The sequence below is a fragment of the Macrobrachium rosenbergii genome, chromosome 46 (genome assembly GCF_040412425.1).
Source record: "Macrobrachium rosenbergii isolate ZJJX-2024 chromosome 46, ASM4041242v1, whole genome shotgun sequence".
Taxonomy (NCBI): domain Eukaryota; kingdom Metazoa; phylum Arthropoda; class Malacostraca; order Decapoda; family Palaemonidae; genus Macrobrachium; species Macrobrachium rosenbergii.
Genome location: NC_089786.1, coordinates 52,429,695 through 52,446,462, shown reverse-complemented (window position 1 = coordinate 52,446,462; position 16,768 = coordinate 52,429,695). Strand labels below are relative to the sequence as shown.

The following is a 16,768-nucleotide window of genomic DNA, read 5'->3' as shown; positions in this document are numbered from 1 at the left end:
TTTATCCAATGAGTTTAATTTTTCACCTTAATTTATAGGTTCGATTTGGAGTACCAAACTCTGGAGCAGTTCACAGCAAAGTAAAGACAGTGTTAATGGAAAAGACATAAATAAAGTAAAATAACACAGTCAAGAGGTACAATGTGAACCTTTAGGCTATCCCAACAGTCAAAATAATTACCTGCTCCTTATAATCCTCTTCTTCATCTGTGTCACAATCAGGCAGTGGGTAAATGTGGATATCATTCTCGCCAATTTCATCCAGTACCTGAAAAGAACGTAACCGTAACTACTAATGCATGAATAAACCAAGTAAACTTAGACAATAACAACACTAAAGTTTCATTGGTACCTGTATGTCATATGTTTTTGGTGTAAATATTAATAATCTTCTGTGTATAAGCAAAACTGAAGTCAAAAGGAAATTGTACAGATTAATGAACTCAGGAGAGAAATGGAAAGTGGCAGTAATAAAAGAACTTATTGACTGTAAAGAAAATTTTTGTTCAGGTAACTTAAGTTTTGTACATCTGAGAGAAATTTTAGATTGTTTGTGTGTTGGCTGATTTTATCAGGTCGTTAGACACGGGATAAGTTTTTTCTTTACCAATGCTTATATTTTTTGTATATGTTTACTATTTGTATTCATATGAATAAAGTTTTGAATTTTGAATTTTTGTGAATATTTACAACTTGGGAAACACACTTCTCAATTCATCCATTAATATACTTCTAAATCTTAAAACACTACACCAATTTCTATTCAGTTTTAATCTGAGACTATACACAAGGATGGTTTGCATAAAATAAGGTTAAATGTTTTGTGGAAAATGTCAATTGTAAACATCCTGCTTATCTCCCAAGGCAGGAGATGGTAAGTATTGAGCAATTTGATGACAAGTCAACTTTGTTTACAAAAGTTATCAAGAACTGCACTCTCTGAAATAGCCCTCCAAAGCTTTCTTTAATCAATAAATAATTTCTCAAAACCTACTTTAGAATTCAAACACCAAATACAAGAAACACGAATACTATTATCTACACACTTATGCAGGGTGAAGTCTCTGTGACTTTGGAAACAAAATAAACACAAACTTTACCAAAACGTACCCATACTGAACGGAAGACATACACACTGGCAAAGAGAATGAAAGACTTTGGGGAGGTGTGACACCATAAGGCGAAGGTTCATGGATGGTGTGCAGTGGGAAGATCATATTACAAAGAGGAAGTTGCGAGAGATGTGGTGTCCAACAGTTACAATACTGTCGGACTTCTAAAAGATGGAGATGGTTTGACAATGATGTAAAGGGGGATGAGGAACAGTTGATCATAAAGAAATTAACTGTGAAAGCAGTAAAATAATGCCAAGTAGAAAGGCTTAGCTGTGGACAGGTCTGATGGGAGTTCATGAAGAAAGAGCAAACAAAAAAAGATAATGGGAGACCTCATTTCCCATATAACCTTAATGAGGGAAAACCTGACGTAAAAATGTTGACAAAAATTTTGTTTAGAACCAAGCTATGAACTTTTAAAAACGTGTATCATTGTAGCGGAATCACATAACAGTTGTTTGATAGTTTGATCACAAATGTTTGTTCATTTCCAAGGAAAACATCTTAAAGTATAAGATTTGCTAAGTTTTTGCTCGTACCATACCAAGCCCACAAGCAATACACAAAATGAAAGTTGTACTCTTCTGTACAAGCACTAATTACCAGAGTACATTCATGATGCCTATGCAAGGTAAACCTCCACACTAGGAGTTACAGGGAGACCTATCTCAAAACGAAAAAAAATCCTCTTATATGAAAAGCACTCTCTCCTACTTCACAAAGTTTAATCCCACCCTTTCTTAAAAAATAAAGATTATAAAACAATTACCACACTTTAAAGAAAAAAAGTGAATGCTGTCTCTGATGTACTGACCTTACGTTTGAGTTTCTGTACCTCCTGCTTCGTTAGGGTGTCAGCCTTAGCGATAACGGGGACGATGTTCACCTTGTTGTGCAGCTGCTTCATGAATTGGATGTCCAAAGGTTTTAGCCTGAAAGTATTTCCATTGTTTAGAATGGGGACAAAACCGTTGCATTAAAATTCTTAGCTGTAACAGGGTTGGTCAGGAATGTCTGTTCTTATTGTAACTTATTTCATGAATTCCACAATCTTTGCAAGGGAAGCATTCCATTACACAATTACCTTTAATGCTGTTTTCAAGGGGAGTATTATTAAATTTGAACCTCTGATACGAGCGAATAAAATTATGATGTGACCAGACTGTAACAGGTCTTGTGTAACCTTCAGGGTAAAACTGTGGAACAGCCTTCACAATGCTGTTATTAACAGAGATTGTTTTCCGCTACTTAATATAAAGGTCTTTGGATATTAATGCAAGACTGTTTGTATGAAAGGAGAAACAATATCAAATGGTAGTTTGAACACACATTAAACCCTGCAGAAAACCTAACGATGAGTTTGAACAGGCCATGTCAAATTCTATCCCCATGGGGCTGACTGAGAAATGCATTTTCATATTAAACATTTGCTGCAAACTTAAGAATAATCAAACATACTTTGTTAATTACACAGACAGTGTCTCAACATAATACGTACAGTACTCTGGTACACTACTGTATTTGAAGAGGAGAAAGAGAGAATACTAGTAGATTTCTAACTAATGAATATACTTGACAAGAAAGTGTAGGAATAAAACTGAATGTCAACAACGAACAAGAATCAGTACAAGAGTACTACTACCATACCCATGACCAGCAGGGTTGATGAAATAGAAGCAACAATGAACTCTGTTGTCTACTATGTGACGTCGGTTGAGCCCCGACTCGTCCTGGAGGTATCTCTCAAACTGATCGTTGATGTACTGAATGATGGATTGGAAACTGCAGGGGGGGAGATTACGGAAATCATAGAAAAAAAAATCCTCTCAATGTGAAAATTCAGAGAGCAACAGTAGCCTACAGATACTGCAGTCAAATACAGATATTTTTATTTACAAAGTTGCATACAGCAGTGTATTTCTCTGCATACATATACATACAAAATAATTATAGTGATAAAAGTATCAAGAAAACAACAAACTACAGCATGAATACAACCGATATAGAGAAAACTTCTACATTTATGAGATAAGCTTGGGAATGTCTCAAAAATATATACATAAAACTGCAATGTCCCAGAATGTAAAATATATAAAACATGAACATTTGAAATGTTCCTGACATTAAGGACTCGGATAGCTGTATATATATACATATATATAGTAATGTGAATAAAAAAAAAAAAACTAATAAAAATACACAATACCAGTCAGTGTTATCGATGGCGTCTCCATATCCCGGAGTATCTACAACCGTTAGCCTAACCTTCACTCCCCGTTCTTCAATCTCTACTGTCGACACATCAATCTTCACGGTTTTACTGATACTTTCTGCAAAGATAGTAAAGTTATTTTAACAAAGAAGCATCATAAACTCTCAGATTACCTTGAGGGCAACCAAACCACATTCACAAAACCTCTAAAGTCTATGCAAAGATAAAAATAAAATTACCAAATTCAATATACAGTCCTACTGTATATAAGCCTCCTATGAAACGCGAACTACACATGACAAATTACTACGATATATCAAGCTGTGTGTGTATGTGTGTGCAATTCAATTATCACAATCAAGTCGAGAAAAACTTACTCTCGTCAACGCAAGCTGCAACGAAAAACATGACATAAATAGCTGAATTATGCAAATCAATGAAATTACAATGAACATCTTCAGGTTTAGGAAAAACCATGCAGATGATATGAGTAAAACAAAACTTGCATAAAATGCACAATGATTTGTCTTACAAGTAATGAATAAGACGTGTCTGATAAAATTAATCGACTGCTAACACAGAAAATGTTAAAACAATGCCTTCAGAGACAAACTAGTCATCAAGCAGTTAACCATTCCAAGATTTTGAAATACACTGAATAATGAAAAATGCAAAATCCTACTAACCTTGAGCAGAGGGTAAGACTCTATCAGGGTAAAGGTCCGTTAAAAATAAGGTGTTGATCAGGGTGGATTTCCCGAGACCACTCTCACCTGTAATACATTATATGGCTGTTAATGAAAACACTTGATAAACTCAACTCTTGATTCCTTGCATTTATTGTTCCTTCAAGAAAATGCATCAAAGTAAAATTTGGAAATTGTAGATGCCAAAGTAAATCTATGGCTCTACTACAGTGGTAGTACAGACAAAATAGTTAAATCCTTTCTGTAACTGTAAGAGTGGATAAATAATTACTTTAACTTGAGGAAGATCTGACAAGACAGTAAAGCTTAATGTCAAAAAATAAAATGCAATTCATTCATTTTGTTAGCTTTCAGACAATTTAAAAATGGTTACCACTTACAGTACTGTATATCTACTACTGTACACTTAATGGCCTGAGGAATTTCAGGCAAAATAGAACTCAATATAGTCTTCTTGTACTGAAATAGCGCTTTGCAAACTACATGTACGTAAACAGCTATCAACGATATGCCTAAAAAGCTTGATTACAGGAAAAATAAACTTACCAACAACCATCAGTGTAAATTCAAAACCCCTCTTGACCGACTTTCGATGAATCTGATTAGGTAGATTGGCAAAACCGACATAGCCAGGTAAGTCTGGGTTGCTGAACTGGAAAAATTTAAGCACAATTAGATGGATGTACAGCCCATGCTGCACTGACATAACTTTCATGAACTTTTTCTTGGATTTAAGAATTACAAAAGATACCAATTACCTTTTAGTTTTTACTGCCACGTAAGTACTTTGCCGTAGTGCACGTGTATTTTACCAACAGCCATTTATCAACATAGAGGTAACATACTGATTGATGTTGTGCACTATTACAGTGAGACAATACATTTCCAAATTTCTGCACCAATATGGTGTAAGAAGCCTTCAATATGGCACAAAATTTGAATCACCTGGAAGCCCCTTTAGGATGCATCCCAGCAATACCCACACCACATGTGGGACAATGCTTTGTAATTTGTTTTGTGATTGCTACTGCTTACATGTACGACAATCTTGTAATTTATCCATTTCTTACAAGTCTTAATGTAGTTTAAAAATCCCTGCCCAATACAGGAGATGACAGATAGAATATACTGAATAGAGAATTTAAGCCAAAGGCCAAGCGCTGGGACCTACGAGGTCAGCCAGCGCTGAAATGGAAATTGATAGTAAAAAGGTTTGAAAGGTGTAACAGAGGAAACCCTTGCAGTTGCACTATGAAACAATTTTGGTTGCTTATCAAGAATTTACTATCATTACCGACAAAAAATAACCACTAGACTGTAATTAAACTCAGAACTGACTATGTTTTTGCTATTGCGCACGCACATTGTTATAGGGAAACTTTTGGTAAAAAGTGGAGTTTCCGTCACCAGGGGTCCGTCCCCCCCGCTAAGTAACATGGCCTACTAGGTTTGGTTAAGTTAAGGAACATTAGGTTAGTATAGTTCCTTTTGTAATAGGTTTCCTCAGCCAATCCCTTCTTGAACATATGGCTCCCTGATGACTTGCAAATGCACGGAACCATTCCATAACAACAGCACGGCAATCCAGTTTTCTCGCGGTGTATTTCCCCACCCAAAACCCCAGTTTCCGCAAGGTCCCCAAACACTGTTGTGTAAAGTTGTGTGTTAATAATAGTTGACCGACAATAATCACCACCACCTCCTTCATTGGCAACGCTAAAAGTAAAGGAAAAGTCAATTTCCAAGGTAATTCGTTAAGAGTTATTAAGTAGGAATACCCTTTAAATTATCCAAAAACAGAGGGGGGGGGAAATAGGTATATGCCTACTGATTGCAAAAAATAAAATTTGCCTAAACAATGTTTTGCAGAAGAAAATAAACATAACCTTTACTAGAATGTCATGTCCTGACCTAACCAGACCTTACCTTCCTAACCTCACTTTGGGTGCCGTGCCCTGACCTGGCCGGGGAGGTTTTGCCCCTCATTCCCAACTCCCCCTCCCGACCAGCCCGGACTTCCCCAAACAGACATAACACCAAACATCGGAAATGCCTGATCACGTCATTCTTCAAAACTAACCCTTACCTGAGCTAGGGCTTGTTCTTTCACCTTGCCCTCGATATTTGTGGCGATTTCTGAGACATTTAATAACACCCTAAATAATTACGGTCGTAATGGACCCAAACCTTCAATAACACCATAAAAAATTACAGTCGTAATATTGATATGTACTGAGATGGACCCAAACCCTTCCTACTCCATAGTCGGGCCTAATTTGTCAAAGGATTAGGCATTACGATCTAGCCTACCATTAAGCCTACGATACAGAATGTAAATTCAAACTAGCCTACGAAAACTAAGCACTAATCAATCCTAACCCCATCCTTAATCATCCTATACCTTAAATTATCCTCGGCCAAAACATCGTCAGGGCCAAAACCAGGGTAGTAGGTAGGTAGCCGCTAGCGTTCAGCAGAAGGCATGTTACGCCAAACTGACAAATGCGGCCTTTCTCCGGCCATATTTAGCGACAAATGCGACGAATAAACGAAGGTCGAAACGTACCGTGTCGGTGGACATAGCTGCGGGCGAGATTAAAACGTCCTAATCTACAAAACGAACATAGATAAGCGAATACTGCGAGGGGGAAAGGGGCTTGATGACGCACGCCCCTCCCCGTTTTGTTGACAAACTGAAACGTCTCTCTTCTTCTTTCTTTCCGCGACCGGGAATCAAATGAGGATCTCGGTTCCTGGTCGTTTTCGGTCTTACAATTAAATGGATTTTGATCGAAAGATTGAATTCTAGATAATTATATATAAATAAATAATTTAAATATGTTTTATATTAATTTATGAGGCGATTTAGCGAGTACTTCCCCGTTGAAGTACTTTTAGCTGTCACACTTCAGATGGAAAGGGTGTGGCCTAAGCGAGAAGGCGCCGTCTTTAGAATGCTGTCCATTCTGAAAAAGTGTGCCACATGACTCATCTCTAACTGAGAAAATTTGCAAAGCCCCTTCGTGATTGAATGACGAAAGAGCTACTTAGGGAAATTTCACGTCGTCCTCATCCATAAGTCAAATCTAGCAGCGGTGTCCACTTCGGACGCAACAAAGTTAACCGACAAAAAAAATTATAACCTTTCCTGTCTAGCTTGTCAGACAGACACCCGATGTTTTTTTCCTTATTTTAGAAGGAAAAATCAACACATGGCTGTTACGCGAATACTAACCATCTTATCCCGAGTCGAGAGAATGCGAAGAATCCAGCCTCACCGGCATTCGTAATCGGCTCGCGATTTTAAGTGCCCCTGAAACTCTCTGAAGAATAAGAGTCTGGCCCCACAAACAACTAAACTGAAGCAAGTGGGGAGGAGGAGGAGGAACAAGTCTACATTGTCTGTTCGGATATCAAGTGTCCCGACAGCAACACAACACACTAGAAGTACTTGTTTTTTTTATCTTTATTCTGCCCTCGTTTTCTCGTTAAGGACGATTCAACCGTGGTTACGATCGCTCGCGTCCTCAAGTGGGAGAGTTTTGTAGACCGATGCAACTGGGTCACAATTCTGCAGATAATTCACAATTTATCTTTGCGTTACAGAGAAACTTTTGATTTAGAGGAAAACAAAAGTAGGCAGAGAACATCACTGCAAAGATGTTTTATTCTGAGATTTATCTGACGTCACGCGGGTTTGGACCACATCGAAATAACGTTCATTCTGAGATGCAAGCAGTGATTGTTGGTCACTGGAGGGAAAGTATAGTTTACCTAACAGACAATCAAGACCATGCAATCATTCAATCAAGCACATATCGAAATTGCATTGCCCAGGCACGCACGCACACATACACATATACATACATACATGTATAGGCCTATATATTTTTATGTGTGAGTGTGTATGTACGTATGTATAAGCGCGCACGTGTGTGTGTGTTATAAGATGCAATAGTTAAAATATGAATATAGCATGACTGAATTGTTGTTCATAAGATCCATCCGCTTAATGTCATATACTGTGTATATATATATGAGAGAGAGAGAGAGAGAGAGAGAGAGAGAGAGAGAGAGAGAGAGAGAGAGAGAGAGAGAGAGAGAGAGAGAGGAAGGACGGAAGACCCAGGAATACCAGTCTCTGACATATGGCCAGACCACTACATGTTGCTTCCTCGTAAACCACAGATCTCTTTAGCATTCGTTCTCCCCAACCTTTCTCTTCCTCCCACTCTTAGCACTGATATACCAATCCCCCCTCCTCCTCCCTCCCCACCTCCAATCCCCTGGGGATAAGCTTTCCTCTTTACGTAAAGGATACGATGATTCTAAGGATTGGGAGTCAGCAGCTGGCTCTCAACGCCCGGTTGAAAAGCAAAGATCCGTTAATTGCAGAAGAAGAAGAAGAAGAAGCGTTTAGTTTTTGTTTATCTTGAACAATTAATCTGTAGATCATTGATAGACGTGTCTTATAGATTTCCGAGTATGTATACATTTACTGGGAAAGATAATGACCCAGTTTAATTCTTTTTCGTATGGGGTGGTGATTTTACAACTGACATGGTTTTTGATAAGTAAAGGAAATGTAGCCTAGATATAGCTGTGTTTTGTAAATATAACATACTGAGATTAGAGCCTACTATAACAGCAGAATTTCTAAATTATATCTTGATAAATTTATTGACATTATGAGAAAAGACCGCATTATATATATATATATATATATATATATATATATATATATATATATATATATATATATAGTCTATTTGTACAAGGAACAAAAAATACTATATAACAAAAAATAAAAAATAATCATCTTCCCACACACGACCTAGACACAAATCTGAAGTGTCTTCTATGAAAAATAAGACTATTATTATTATTATTATTATTATTATTATTATTATTATTATTATTATTATTATTATACTAGCAACAGCAATAGCACATGCAAGGGAAACATTCCAACATGTGCAATACTTGAGTTGCCCAAACCGCTATCCGGCCTGGGTTGGGGGGAGGGGTAGAGGTCCACCAGCCTAAAAATAGAACGACTTGCAAGCGTCCTGATAAACTGACATTTTTCCTGAAACTGCAGCAGAATTGTCTGATTTTTTTTTAAGTGAGACGGAATATGGCGCTATTAAAAACAAGCAAAATATACGCCGAAGTTTCTTCATCGCAACCGAGTTTTCTGTATAGCGTATAATCAAGGCCACCGAAAATAGATCTATCTTTTGGTGGTCTCGGCATAATGCTGTATGAACCGCGGCCCATGAAACTTTAACCATGACCCCATGGTGGCCTATCCTATATCGTTGCCAGAAGCACTATTATGGCTAACTTTAACATTAAATAAAATAAAAACTACTGAGGCTAGAGGGCTGCAATTTGGTATGTTTGATGACGGGAGGTTGGATGATCAACGTACTAATTTGCAGCCCTCTAGCCTCAGTAGTTTTTAAGATCTGAGCGCGGACAGGAAAAGTGCGGACAGAAAAGTGCGGACAGACTAAAGTGCGGACGGACAGACAAAGCCGGCACAATAATTTTCTTTTACAGAAAACTAAAAATCTACATAACAAATCACACAGCACAGGACATATAACTGTTTAAAAATCAATAGACTACAAAAGAATAATCACACCACTAATAAAATAATAGTATTAAAATAATTCAGCAATGCACATAGACAATAAACTCTCTTTCTCTGAACTCCCGTTTTCTATGCGTTGGGGGGTAACTGTGATATCTCACAGTTGCAGCGATTAAATTCCAGATTTGATTTGTGTTTTTCTTTAGACTGCAACCGTCTCGAGTTACGGAACTGACTGAAGATGGTGGTGAGAGATCATTCTCTCTCTCTCTCTCTCTCTCTCTCTCTCTCTCTCTCTCTCTCTCTCTCTCTCTCTCTCTCTCTCTCTCTCGATTCAGTATATAAGAAGACGTAAAGCGTTGGAGTTTGAGAATAGTTTTCACCACAGGAATAAATGAGAGAGAGAGAGAGAGAGAGAGAGAGAGAGAGAGAGAGAGAGAGAGAGAGAGAGAGAGAGAGAGAGAACCAAACCATGACTACTTTAATGAGAGAGAACACAATTTGATTACTAAAGATTATAGGTAGAAAGGGTGCATATAACCTTAGCTATTGAGAGAGAGAGAGAGAGAGAGAGAGAGAGAGAGAGAGAGAGAGAGAGAGAGAGAGAGAGAGAGAGAGAGAGAGAGAGCCATTTACTGATAGTAAAATAAAAAGAATAAGAAGAAAAATGAGAGAGAGAGAGAGAGAGAGAGAGAGAGAGAGAGAGAGAGAGAGAGAGAGAAGAGAAAGATTTACTAATAGTAAAAGAATAAAAAAGAAAAAGAAGAAAGAGAGAGAGAGAGAGAGAGAGAGAGAGAGAGAGAGAGAGAGAGAGAGAATCAATAACGTACGCACCTCAAAAAAAAGTCACCAATCAAATAATCCTAATCATTTCCTTATCATGACTGACACATACACATATGTTTACTTAGCGTCAGCACTAACGTCAGCAATCAGCGACGTCAGTACATAATCGTCAGCCTCCTCCTGACGTCAAAGAATCGAGCATGACGGCGGCGGCGGCGGCGGCGGCGCCTGGCATCGAATAAAAAGGGGGATTCTCTCAATCAATTTGATTGCAACACTCCCTTCGTGGAGGAGGAGATTGTCAACATCGAGAGAAGTTGTGATGGTACGAGATTCTCTCTGTCTCTCTCTCTCTCTCTCTCTCTCTCTCTACATATATATATATATATATATATATATATATATATATATATATATATATATATATATATATATATATAAAATATATATATATATACACATATATATACCCTCTCTCTCTCTCTCTCTCTCTCTCTCTCTCTCTCTCTCTCTCTCTCTCTGTTTTTCTCTTTCTCTCAATCTGTTTCTCTCTCTTTCCACCTATCTATCTGTCTCTCTCTCTCTCTCTCTCTCTCTCTCTCTCTCTCTCTCTCTCTCTCTCTCTGTTTTTTCTCTTTTTATCCATCTATCTGTCTCACTCTCTCTCTCCCTCTATTTTCCAATCTCTCTCTCTCTCTCTCTCCCTCCCACCTTTGCAATAAATAAGCCTTTTCTAGATTAAACAAATTCTGAACAAAAATCGATAAGACGCCTCTTAAAAACAGACAGGTTATAGGAATCAGAAAACCAATTCCCTCCCCTGAAAACCGAAGAAGATTCCACAGCTGGTAGCGGAGGGAAAGAAACACCGATAAAATCAAGAAATAAGTGGACTGCTGATATCAACAAAGTAAATTCGTAATGTGGTAGCCAGCTGGGTGTTACTTGGCTACCTGTAAGGAGAATGTATCTCCCAATGAGCAAGCAGAATCATTCACCAAAAAAGTACCCGTAAAAAACCACAGGAATATCAAAATGCGAGACAAAAAGTGTAGAGAAACGGAAGAGTTTTGATTCAGTCCTTTCAGACGAGAGAGAGAGAGAGAGAGAGAGAGAGAGAGAGAGAGAGAGAGAGAGAGAGAGAGAGAGAGAGAGAGAGAGAGAGAGAACCTAGCATATATAAGTAGCAATTCAGACTGAATATAAGATCTGCATAAAGATAAAAAAAGTGAACAAAAAGGTACTATAAAATTAATTATCATATAATTATGTGATCTCTCCAGAAGAAGAAGAAGAAGAAGAAGAAGAAGAAGAAGAAGAAGAAGAAGAAGAAGAAGAAGAAATAACGAGAACACTCAACAACACTGAAGACAAGAAGCCAAACTTCCTTCTCATTGCAAATGAAATCAAAAGTAAATGATAAACACAGGAATCCTAAACAGTATAATTAAAGATGATACCATTAAGATATACGAGAATACTCTCACCCTCTAGTGGATAACAAAAGAAAGTGCAAAGAGAAGAGGGTAACTGATAACGGAAAGAAAAGGAAACAGTATAAAAGTGATAATCGATAAAATGCGAAGAGAGTGGGAGTGTAAAGAGGGCCTTGAGGAACACCACTTGAGATGGAGAAAGCAACAGGTGTTGCGCCGTCGACAACAATAGATGTGAAGCGATTCGACGTAGGGATAGAAATTATTATTATTATTATTATTATTATTATTATTATTATTATTATTATTAGAGCGTTTTTCAAACATTGGTTGACCTTGAAGGATTTTTGCAGACTACCCAAACCAGACCAGGGGCACGAAGGAGTGGCTGGCTGAAGGTGCAGCAAGCTATGATGTCACCCAAGAGGTCACGAGAGGTCAAACACACACACACACACGCGTCAGTCTGATGACGTCATCAGGGAAAGGCTACCTACCATTGTTATCGCTCTAAGATTTATGACAGCTGTCAATCATGGGAGGGTCAGAGAATCTGGGGATTGTTTGTGATATATTATCTATTGTTTGCTAATATCAAGCAACAATTATTACTTGATATTATATGACTTACACCCAAGGGGAATTGTAATTGGTAGGTGCTTCGTCCCAGAAAGGAGTCAAACTTGAGAAGGACTTGTCAATTATAATTCCCTCTTGAGTGGAAGATAGTCCCAAGGTTTAGTGAATTCTATATTAAACGATATTTAGGGATTAATATCTGTTAACATAATAAAATCACTGGTGTATATAAGTGACAGAAATCTAAGTCATCTATTGTGTAAGATTTTACCTTAGACCACCATCTGGCAACACTGCCAAATGATGCCTTTGTCTAGTGAGGGCCTAAAAAAATATAATAAAAAAACATGCCCGCCTCTTGAATGAGGGAAGACTATATGAATCAGAAAAATTGGGAACACAGAGATGATTCTGATGAAGCAATTCTGAGAATTCAGATTCTATGGATAATGTGAGGTGGTGTTGCCTTCCGGGTGCTACGTACTTGCCTGAGGAAAGCAGCGACTATCTCCTTCAAGGTCAGCGAACAAGGATCTACTATTTCCAAGCTTTGGAAATCTCCCATGCTTCTGGTTTCCCATGCTCTTATAACCTTCTATCTTTCCTGAGGAAAGCAGGGACTCTCACCATTAGGTTCAGCAAACAAAGCATCTATTTCCAAGCTTTGGAAATCTCTCATTGCTTGTGGTTTCCCATAATCAACAACCACTCCAAAGACAATGACTTTTGACCTGACTTGTGGTCTCCCAGAATCAACAACCACTCCAAAGACCCTGACCTTTGACCTGACTTGTGGTCTCCCAGAATCAACAACCACTAGTAAGACCCTGACCTTTGACCTGACTTGTGGTTTTCCATAATCATCAACCACTCCTTAGACCCTGACCTTTGACCTGACTTGTGGTTTCCCATAATCATCAACCATTCCAAAGACCCTGACCTATGACCTGACTCGTAGTCTCCCAGAATCAACAACCACTCCAAAGACCCTGACCTTTGACCTGACTTGTGGTTTTCCATAATCATCAACCACTCCTAAGACCCTGACCTTTGACCTGACTTGTGGTTTCCCATAATCATCAACCATTCCAAAGACCCTGACCTTTGACCTGACTCGTAGTCTCCCAGAATCAACAACCACTCCAAAGACCCTGACCTTTGACCTGACTTGTGGTCTCCCAGAATCAGCAACCACTCCAAAGACCCTGACCTTTGACCTGACTTTTGTGGTCTCCCAGAATCAATAACCATTCTTAAGACCCCGACCTTTGACCTAACTTTCCCACTTACCGGATTCTTCTTGACCTTGACGTGGCGACCTGGACTGACAGGACTGATTGGGCTGGTTGGTGACCTCGGGCTGGGCAGAGGGCTTATGTAGGGCGACGTGCTCATCGTAGGTCACTGTGGAAAGAGAGAGTGGGCTTTAGTATATACATACAGTATTATTCTATTCATTTTTATGTATTATTTTTTTCAATGTTTTTGTGTATTATAATTTTTTGTGCATTATCAATTTTTGTGTATTTTTTCAATTATTTTGTGTATTTTTTTATTATTTTCTTGTGTATTATTATTTTAAACTCTTGAGTATTATTTTTTATGTATTTTTCTATTATTCCCTCCATTATTAGTTTGCTCATCTATAAAAAAATGGTAATATAAGGGAGGGTTGGGGAAACAGGACATTAAATACATACAGTCCTGTCCTGAACTTCTGAAAAATGCAAGTACCTTAAATTGATTGCTTAGTTCAACAGGGGCACAATTGATTTTTCAAGAAATGTACCAAAAATAACGTAAACCTGAAAAGTTATGAGAAATTGTCATAGACTTCATTGAATGTATATTGGGTAAACGTGAAAATTCCATAGGTTTAATGATGAAAGAACATTTGGGTGTGGAAGTACTGTACGTACACTCTTATTACCTAAATTAAGTTAGGTTGGGTTAGATTGTGGGTTACGTTAGATTAGATTAGTATTGCCTACATTGCGCAGAAGTCTAGAGAATGACCTATACCTTTGAACGAAGGACACATATATAAAATACAAACATTTAACAGATGTAAGGAAATTCATCAAAAGTCACACGAAATCTCATTCCTGTCACAAAAGCACACAAACAAAAGAGTTATGAAAACACATCCCGTCAAAAAATTCACACCAGGGTCCTGAGTGTTGTCCAAACCTCACCGCTCAAATGTTTGGATTTGCAAATGATAGAAAAAGCAAACACTGTATTCAAATCTCCGCGATGACACGACGTTTCTGTCTCGGTGATGTGACGTTTCTGAGGGTGATATGACGTGTGTTAGAAGCCCTCCCCACTCCCATAAAACAAATATTTGGTCATGTCTTTTAATGCAGCAGTTTTGTAGCTAGATTCGCGCATTCAGGATGCTTTTGTTTCAACTTCGGTTATAAGCCACGCCTTCTCGTCAGGGAAGAGTTGCCTGGTGTTTTCAGATGACTAATTTGAACTATTTTCTGGGTAGCAGTATTTTCTTGCTTTCTTTTAACCAGTAACACCATAACATGCCGAACACTTTAGCAGAATAGAAATACAGCTTTAGCTGTCTAAACTTTGTATACTGGCTTCATTAAACAGCACTAAATGCTTTTCATCTTAAAACATCTGGCAACTTTAGCATCTGAAGGGCCTCTGGCTGATCTCAGAACAGTTTTGTCCCGACAGAAATAAATCTAGAATGAAACAATGTCACTGAGACCACCCACTTACAACATATTTTGTTAGTTTACAAGCGTAACTTTCAACTACTGACCAGTAGGGCTGTAGAACAAGGCTAAATACCCTGCACCACACACGTAACCTTAAACGGCGCAGGATTAAAGAAGGCTAGATAGGACTTCTTTATGGGATTAAACAGATCCTTCTATTTCATAACATAAGGTCATCCCATACGGCATAAATGCTGGTGGGGAGAAATTAGAGGAAGGAAAGAATGCACTATAAGGATTGCAACTGTTCCTATATATCTCGTAGGACCGACTGCACCAAATTATATATACCACTGAAGAGGTCAATTGGATTGTGTAGAAATCATTCTAAGCTACTCCTTCTTGCCAACATGTCTGTCGTAGTCTGCTGAAACACACTTTGATGTTACTGTTTGAGAGACAGTTCATACGACGGCGAGAATATTTGCAGTTTTAAACAAAGGAGTTATAAATATTATTGCTAAGTTAGCACATAAATCTTAAGTTGTTGTTGGTAATTCGTATAAGGAGACTGTGTTCGTGATCCTAGAGTTACTGTGTATTTGTGTGTGTGTGTGTGTGTGTGAGAGAGAGAGAGAGAGAGAGAGAGAGAGAGAGAGAGAGAGATAGAGAGAGAGAGAGAGAGGCTATATGAAAAAGTTAATGAGAAAAGGAATGTTATACAAAAGTTAAGTATACCTTAGTTTTACCAGACCACTGAGCTGATTATACAAAAAGCTAATGAGAGAGAGAGAGAGAGAGAGAGAGAGGGGAGGTTATTGTGTAGATGTTACTGTTGTATTTGTGTGTGAGAGAGAGAGAGAGAGAGAGAGAGAGAGAGAGAGAGAGAGAGAGAGAGAGAGAGAGAGAGAGAGAGAGGCTATATGAAAAAGTTAATGAGAAAAAGAATGTTATACAAAAAGCTAATGAGAGAGAGAGAGAGAGAGAGAGAGAGAGAGAGAGAGAGAGAGAGAGAGAGAGAGAGAGGCTATATGGAAAAGTTAATGAGGAAAAAGAATGTTATACAAAAAGCTAATGAGAGAGAGAGAGAGAGAGAGAGAGAGAGAGAGAGAGAGAGAGAGAGAGAGAGAGAGAGAGAGAGAGAGAGAGACTCAATGTAAAAAAAACATGTAAAAAAATCATCCCAACTAATCCTTCTCATTTCCTCATTATCATTAATAACATCCTAAAAAAAATTCCTTGAGCAGAGTAATTAAATCCAGATGATAAATTCACTCAGCTATTTCAAGTAGGTTAAACACCTTTAATGAATGAGAGAGTACCTCGTTAATTACAACACAGTATTTAGTATTTACTTCAAGTTAAGCGGAGTTCTCTATTCACCGGACTCTGCTTGTCTAAGTTTGTAAACATCATATCTCGGAAAGTTATGAATGAAATCCAATGGAATTTTGTAGAAAGGTTGCTTATGTACTAAGTAAGAGTTGACTCAAATTTGTTTTGAATCGGTTCATGGATTCAGAAGTTCTTATGTATGGAATTCAATGAAACTTTGTAGAATGGTTGGTTATGTACTAAAGAAGAATTGACTACAGTTTATAATGAATCAGTTCATGGATTCATAAGTCCTTCGTCTGTTTGTAAACTATATAT

At 38.0% G+C, this 16,768-nt stretch overlaps 1 protein-coding gene across 11 annotated transcripts in view; it reads right to left on the bottom strand.

Annotated features, from left to right (window-relative positions):
* Positions 1 to 16,768, bottom strand: part of Sep1 (Septin 1) — a 31,564-nt gene that overhangs the window by 5,657 nt on the left and 9,139 nt on the right. For 3 of the 11 annotated variants that reach the window (XM_067089818.1, XM_067089821.1, XM_067089819.1), the window contains exons 2-9: positions 13,725 to 13,838; positions 4,581 to 4,686; positions 4,014 to 4,100; positions 3,705 to 3,719; positions 3,322 to 3,445; positions 2,763 to 2,897; positions 1,930 to 2,047; positions 182 to 268 (exon numbers count right to left, since the gene is read on the bottom strand). In XM_067089818.1, coding sequence (XP_066945919.1) covers positions 182 to 268; positions 1,930 to 2,047; positions 2,763 to 2,897; positions 3,322 to 3,445; positions 3,705 to 3,719; positions 4,014 to 4,100; positions 4,581 to 4,686; positions 13,725 to 13,829 — 777 coding nt within the window. In that variant the 5' untranslated portion in view covers positions 13,830 to 13,838. Of the gene's footprint in view, positions 1 to 181; positions 269 to 1,929; positions 2,048 to 2,762; positions 2,898 to 3,321; positions 3,446 to 3,704; positions 3,720 to 4,013; positions 4,101 to 4,580; positions 4,687 to 6,435; positions 6,760 to 7,269; positions 7,478 to 13,724; positions 13,839 to 16,768 lie in introns of those variants that run through there. The other 8 variants (XM_067089822.1, XM_067089824.1, XM_067089823.1 and 5 more) reach the window with 6 other exon arrangements.